Genomic DNA, 7444 nt, shown 5'->3' with positions numbered 1-7444 from the left:
GGGTCCTGGGCAGCGGGGCCGCGGCTTCGGCTCGGGAGAGCGCGGGCCATGTGGCACCTGTGGCTGGCGCTGTGCGCGCTGGCGCTGCTGTGGCCCGGGGTCCTGGCTGGCTGCGCCGAAGCCGGGCGCTGCTGCCCGGGCCGGGACCCCACCTGCTTCGTCCGCGGCTGGAGGCTGGATCGCGTCTATGGGACGTGCTTCTGCGACGAAGCCTGTCGCCTCACCGGGGACTGCTGCTTCGACTACGCCAGGGCGTGTCCAGGTGGGTGGCCGGGCCGGCTGGGGCGCCAGCTGGCCTAGAGCAGGCAGGGCTTGGCACCAAAGACCTCAGCCCAGGAGACAGGTGCCCTCAGCCCCTTCCGTTATGGGTTGCCCGGTCCTTCTGTCAGGAACATCCAGCTTGGGCCACCCTGGAGTTGCCATCCTGATAGGTAGTGCCAGCACCCTCTCCTCACTGGGATCCAGGCAGAGGGGCTGAAGGCTGCGGCCCTCTGGAAGGGTGTGGGTCGCCTCTGTGGGGATTACTCCTGCTGGGTAGGGCCCCAGGTTCCAGGGGCGTGACCTGGGCAGACCGTTGGTGCTCCTTCTGTCAACCCTCGGGATTCTTGAAGCTGCAGAGGGACGGTGAGGGCAGGAAGCTGTGATGTCCCACTCTCTGCCAAGTATGCCCCAGAAGTGGCTTTGTTCTGGAGAAGTTCTTGGGAACTGTTGTCCTTACCTCTGGACCCCAAATCATAGCACAGACAGGAGGTGGTGTCCCTTTGGAGACGTTCAAGAGGTTCTTGGAATTCAGTTTTATTTCTCTGACATGATCAGGGTTTGTATATGGTCCATATTCCTTTTGAAATTGATAGTTTTCCTTTAGGGTCAGTCTTCCTCATTTTTTAATTTTCCACAGTTCCTTTCCCCTCTGGAGGGTCAATAAATGCCAGTTTAATTGAATGAGAGGTAAAGGAAGAAATGGTGAGTATAAACCTAAACAACCACGTGTGTGTCAAAGAAGCCAACCTGGAGATCATAGGCCTGCTCCTTGCTAATCCCACTGCTACTAGAGCCACGTACTGGTTAGGGTTTGGGCTCAAGGAGCTCAGTGTGTGGGGTCTTCAGCGTCTTCTAGGAAGAAGAGCCCACGGTGAGCCACCCCCAGGAAAGGATGCCAGGAGGACTGAGGATCCTTTCTGCCTCCTTTTTAGAAAAATAGATGGAATAAGTTTTTTTTTTTTTTTTTTTTTTTTTTTCCTTCTGCCTCTCTACTGAGTGAGGAGGTCACCAGGCCCTGGCCAGGCTGGTCCCGCAGGCCTGATGCTAAAATCAAACAGTAGAACAACATTAATCCTTGACCCTGGCTGACACCTAATGATTTACCTATGAATAATGATGCTCATTTATTCTTTTTGTTTATTTAGTTATTTGTTTGTTTATTTAATGTATTTGGTACGAGGTCTCATTAGCAGCTCAGACTTGTAGTGATCCTCCTGTTCTCAGCTTCCTCAGCGTTGGGATTATAGGCCGGAACTCTGAGGCCAGCTCAGTGCACCTGGGGCAAGGGCTCGCATGGTGTGTGGCGCATGGAATCGAAACCGGGCCCCTGTGCTTGCTTAAGCAGGTGCTTAGTCTGCTGAGCTATCTCACTGGCCCTTCCTTCATTCTTTTTTTTATTTTTTAGGACAGGGTCTATAGGGGCTACAGAGTCTCACTATGTCGATAGAACTCATAGTGATCCTTCTGTTTACAGCCTCCCAAACGCTGAAATTACAGGTGCACACCACCACGCCCAGTCTCCATAGCTGGCTCAGTGTACCCCAAGGGCTCAGTGCACCCCAACATGGCCAGCATGGGATCGAACTCCTGGCCCCTGCCCCCTGCGTCTGCCTTAGCAGGTGCTTTAATCTGCTGAGCTATTTGGCTGGCCCCTATTCTTTTTAACAAGTTTCTTTGCCTTTCCTGCTGTAAGGCTATGTATGATATGTTACTGCTGAAGGAAGGTGCCATAGTCAGTTATTTAGAAGACGCAGCACCTTGGGCACTAGTCCTCCTCATAGCATCCTAAACTCTAGTTTGTCTTGGTTACCTTGATCATGCGAGGCAAGCCTCTGGCAGAATCCCTTCCTCTCATGAGGGCTGTACTACCTTTGAAAGATTATTATAGAATTTGTGTAGCCCAGGTAATGTGCCATGTCTGGGTAAAACAGGGATGGCAAGATGATGTGTCTTGTTTCTTCCTGTATGCTTGGTCATGCTGTCACATAGTTCCAGGGTTAATCTGTCATCCATGTTTCATGCCTCAATGCCTCTTTTGCATCATTATTCTTCCTTTTTTTTTTTTTCTTTTTTTTTGACAAAGCAGGACAATGTGCTATGCTGAGTAGTGTGCAATTTAAAACTTAGGAATTATTTCTGGAATTTTCCATTCAGTGTTTTCAGGCTGTGGTAAGTGAAAACATGGGAAGTAAAACTGGAGGTAAAGGGAGCTGCTACCAATATAGGTGGTCCATGATGTGGTCTGGGGTAAAAACTGGAAAGATTCCAGGAATTCAAGGAAGGCTTCTCAGAAGAAGGAAGTCATGAGCAGGCTGGACTTGGAGAATGAGCAAGGGTCTCCAGGAGAAGGGGGAGGGTGCGGTGCTCTAGGAGAGAAGCCTGAGGTCACTGTCCAGCAGTTACCATGGAGGTCAGACTGTGTGCCAGACCCGGTGCTAGGCTGTGAGGTTAGAACAGTGAAGAGGACAGAGGGAGGACATGGCCTGACCTAGGAAGATTCCGGGACCCAACAGGGATGCGGAAAAGACAGGAGAGTGTAGCGAGAGGAACTTGCTGTGTGATGAGGCCTCACAGTGCTATGATGAGTTGCAAAACCCGCAATGTCCTGATTTGGTTACAAAGAAATTGCTTATTTTTAGTCTAGGAGGTAAAAATAGTAAAGCCAAGAGGCAGTTCTTTTGGACTAGGGATTTAGTGAGTGAGGACAGAGAAGATGAGGTGAGCGTACTATCTTATGAAGAGCTGAGAAAGAAATCCCAGCAAGTGCTTACCCAGGAGAAGGGTTCTGAGTGGTGGTGGATGAAGCAGCTGTGGCCAGAAAAGGAAACGGTGTCTGACAGACCTCAGAAAGAGCATATTTGGGAGCAGGGGCACAGCTGAGGACCTTGTAGACATAGACAGAAGCAGCTCAGGGCTGAAAAGATTTCTCCTGTTAAGTTCTCTGTGCCTGAAGTTTCTTGTGAAAGGAAGGAGAAAATAGAGACAATGGAAGCTGGCCAGGTGGTGAGACTTGTGTTTGTGCTGGCAAAGCTGAGGGGAGAGGAAGGCCCTGTGGTCCTAGAGGCTGCCCTTCTTGGGCTGGCCCAGCATGGCTGTGTGGACTGTGGCCTCACAGCCTCACCGTTCTGGGCCTGCCTGCTCTGCCCAGAACTGCCGGGGCAGTGGGATATGGACTGGGGCAAACCTTGAAATGAAGGCTTCTATCTTTTCTACAAAATTTTCCTTCCCAGTGTTTATTGTTCACTTGCGAGCTTCTCCCTAGAAGAAGCCCAAGTGCCTCGATTTTGCCCTTCATGTGACAGAGTGGTAGGTTCAGTCTTTGCCCTGCCCCTACTGGCTTTGGGACCAGGTTCATTCAGCTCATTTACAGAAGGACAGGGATAAAGCCGGCAGCTGGGATTGTCCAGTAGGGAATGCTGGGAAAGCCTGGGCCCAGTGCTCGGCAGGCAGCATTTGTGGGTACCAGTGAACATCTTATTTGGTTAAGTATTTATATAATTTATGACAGCGTTTTAAAATGTATATTAATGTTTGATCATATGTATCTTTCACTGTACTCCAGCCATATATACATGGTTCATCCTACCAACAATTCTGTAGGAAAAGCAGGTCTGTTGCACTGCCCTTTGAGTACAACTGACAGGGTCAAAGTCCAAAAATTCCTAAGGTTTAAATCATTGTTTTCTTACCTCATTTGGTGATAAGAATCTTACCAGCCCTAAATTGATAGAACACTGTTGATAATCTTTTTAATAACTCCATGCCATGTAAATATATGTTGCCTCAAAATCATTAGCATGCTTAGTAAGGGTCTGACCTAGACCTGGGGAGAAGACACGCAGCACAAGGTATCTGCCCAGAGGGCCTGTGCCAACCTGCGCTTGCATTTGTTTTGGTTCGCTTTGTGGTATTGGGGAGTTGAACCCAGAGCTGCTCTCCCACCGAGCTGCATGTCCAGCCCTTTTTACTTTGAGAGAGGGTCTCAGTGAATTGGGCTGGGTGACCCTGAGTCCGTCATCCTTCTGTCACAGACTGCCCAGTAGCTGGGATTGCAGGTGTGCCACCACACCAGGCTATCTTAGCTTTTCACAGATGTGAGAGCTGAGACTTTCCAGGGGCTCCCACAACTCAAGGTCATGTGAACAAGCAGTAGAGCCAAGACTTTGAACCCCTGCTGTCTGATTGCAAGTGGCCACCAGTCATGCTATGGGCACCAGCTCATGGTTATTATATATTCCCCAATGTATTAAGATTCACAGAATCTTAGTTACTGTTTATACTTACAACCATTTTGCCTCTTAGAATCCTCTTTCACAAGGCTGTGTTACTGTTGTTGCTGCCCAAAGCTTCTTGGACTGATACTGCATTCAGTGTGAGTGAAAACTGTAACCACATCAGTGTAACTAAGCTTGCTTTACTTCTGCTTCTTCTGCTTTTCTCATCTTGATAAGCACATTTTGGAAGGAGTGTCGCTAGGAGATGAAATATTGACATTTCTTTTTCTAAGAAGAAAATTTGGGGGCTTTTTTTCTCATGTAAAAATAAAAACATTAGCTGTATACAGTCACACCTGCCTGTAATCCCAGCCACTTGGCAGGCTGAGGCAGGAGGATTGCAGGTTCAAAGCCAGCCTGGGCAATGTAGGGAGACCTTGTCTCAAAATAAAAAATGAAAAGGGCTGAAGATGTAGCGCAGAGACAGAGCAGTCGTGTGAACTCTGGGGTTTCACCATTAATGCCACAAAACAGCAACAAAAACCCCATCATCAAAGCTGTAGAACAAGTAATCAAAGAAATCTCTTCTGCAATGAATCATCTCAGAAAATCTTGTTACAATGACTGCCAGGATTTGACATCAATGAATGGAACCTAGGTCCCCCCTCTGCCAATAATTAATTTTCCATTGGCTGTGCCTGACCAGGGAGAGGGGGAAGTAGAGAGGACAGATGAATTCCAGTTGCCCTGAGAGAAGTTTCTGGAAGCCTCGATTACTGGGTGCGTTACCACATCTCTAATTCACCAACAGAGCTCATGAAGTCTGCATGCTGAGCCCTACCGGCTGCACAGCAGGTCAGATGGGATCGTGGACAGCAACTGACGGAGGAGTGATAATTATCTCAATTAGTGCAGGACAGAAATTGAGTACTTTCTACAGACCAGTGATCTCTTAGGTTTCTGGGGAGCCCAGAAAACAAAATGGCTGAGATCAGATGACCTCACTTGTGGAGGGAAGAGGGGCGCTGTGCTTGAAAACAGGGGCTCCAAACCTCATGTAGAGAAAGGATGTCTCTGTGTGTGAGGAGGGAGAGAGCTGAGGCTGGACCTGAGCCAGCGCCCTCTGAAGGGCATCATTTGGCTGCTTCTTCCTCTGCATTTGCAGAGGTCTGAACCCAGGAAATCTGGATCCAGCACTCACACCTCTTAAACATTGTTTTTCCATCTAAACAAAGCTTTGTGAGATAATGTGTGCTTTGCAGGGTAGGCCCTAAGTAAATACTGGTGGAACGGATGCTCCCTCTTTCCATCAAGTCTGTGTTTTGGGGAAGCAGGTATCCCACTCTGCACCAGGCGCCTCCCCCTTTTTCTGGCAGGGTGCTGGGGATGAAACCCAGGCTAGATACATGTTCTGCCACTGAACTACACACCTGGCTTTCTTTGAAATCCTCAGTGGCCATCATGTGTCCACTTAGTATTTGTCAAAAACAAAAACAAAACCCATGCACAGTCTTTGAGGGTGCTACCCATAACGGCGGAAAGCACTGCCATCTGGTGTGTCCACAGTTCCTTTTATAAATACCATTTTTCTTCCTTCACAGCAAAGCATGTATTTGCAGGAGATAATTTGGAAAATATAGAAATGCACAAAAGAAGAAAACAACACACCTGCTACCCAGAAGAAAACTGCACCACTCTCTCTTTTTAATTCACCGTCTTTTCCCCCTGGGTTCACAGGGTATGCAAAATTCCATTTTTCATATCCCATCCCATTTCATTGTCTTGATGACACTTCTTGAGCTTGTCTAGTTAATGTCTCAAAGCAAAATCATCAGGAGCTAGAAATCATGCTTTCTGCAAGAGGAAAGAATACTTGATTGTTGTAGTGAAGTGTTTTTTGAGGGCAAATCAGCCTGTCGGCCATGCAGTCATAATTAAGTTTTACAGAAGCTTTGACAAGTTGGGATATAGATAATATAGATAATACAGACAGATAATAGAGGATAGATGCACAGAAAAAAAATGGCAGGTGACAGCAGCAGATGGGAGATAGGTACTGGGAGATAAGGAGCTGTTTCGCTCTTCTTTTGTAGATTGGTAAGAGGCAGTGTCTGTAAGTAAGTGGGTAGTGCTGTATGCAGAGTGTGGAGAGAACAGTTCCACAGAGATGATCTATGACTGTTTGAACTTATCAATATGAGAAAGCAAGCACTTGGTCGTGGGTGGCCTTAAACTTCTAGGTGGCCAAGAGCCAGGCAGGCTGGGCTAGATTACACAGGAGAGTGCCGGAGTATCTGTGATTAGCCAAAGAGACATTGCTATGTGGAAACAAGAATAAGGCCTTACAGTGGTCAGGAAATGATCGGAAAGTTTAGAAAATGAAAGGCTCTTCTCTGGCTAGCAGTTTAATTGTTGCTCTGTGTGCAACAACGGATTTGGCATCACCAAGAAAGAACTTTTTTTAAAAAAAAAAAATTACCCTTTGGTAACTACAGACTGAGAATAACGTGTCCAGTCCTCCATGAGCTCTGAGGGGGCCTGCAGAGAGTCAGGGGGTAGCTGAGGTGGGACATAGCCACAGAAAGATGGGGCTCGAAGCTGGAGTCTCCACTGAGACATCTTTGCTGGCAGGGAACAGGAAGATTGTGAGTGGCACAGGTAAGAGATACAGATTGTTTTTTCACCATAGACTGAAACTTTGAGTGAGAAAAATTGGGGTCAAATAAAAAGGAATATTACTTCATGCCACAGATAATAAAAGTAAAGAGGTTCATTGCTTTCAAGATATGGTAGTGGCAGGAGATGTAGAAGGATTAGGGATTTGAAAGACTTGTAGATGCCAAGGAAGACTGGATCTCTCTCTAAACATTAGACACAGAAAGCAGTGTTCCTTTTAGCATACATACTCTGGAGCCACTGCTGCCTGGATAGCCCACACCACCCTGGCCTGGGTTGAAAATCTCTGTGTT

At 47.6% G+C, this 7444-nt stretch overlaps 1 protein-coding gene across 1 annotated transcript in view; it reads left to right on the top strand.

The window, feature by feature from the left end:
* The first annotated feature begins 8 nt into the window (after nt 1–8).
* Nucleotides 9–7444, top strand: part of Sbspon (somatomedin B and thrombospondin type 1 domain containing) — a 26182-nt gene continuing 18746 nt past the window's right edge. Inside the window, exon 1 of the mRNA XM_004637546.3 lies at nt 9–262. Coding sequence (XP_004637603.1) covers nt 49–262 — 214 coding nt within the window. The 5' untranslated portion in view covers nt 9–48. The remainder of the gene's footprint in view (nt 263–7444) is intronic.

This window comes from Octodon degus, unplaced genomic scaffold (assembly GCF_000260255.1).
Source record: "Octodon degus isolate 3935 unplaced genomic scaffold, OctDeg1.0 scaffold00091, whole genome shotgun sequence".
Lineage (NCBI taxonomy): Eukaryota > Metazoa > Chordata > Mammalia > Rodentia > Octodontidae > Octodon > Octodon degus.
This window is presented reverse-complemented; position numbering and strand designations above follow the sequence as displayed.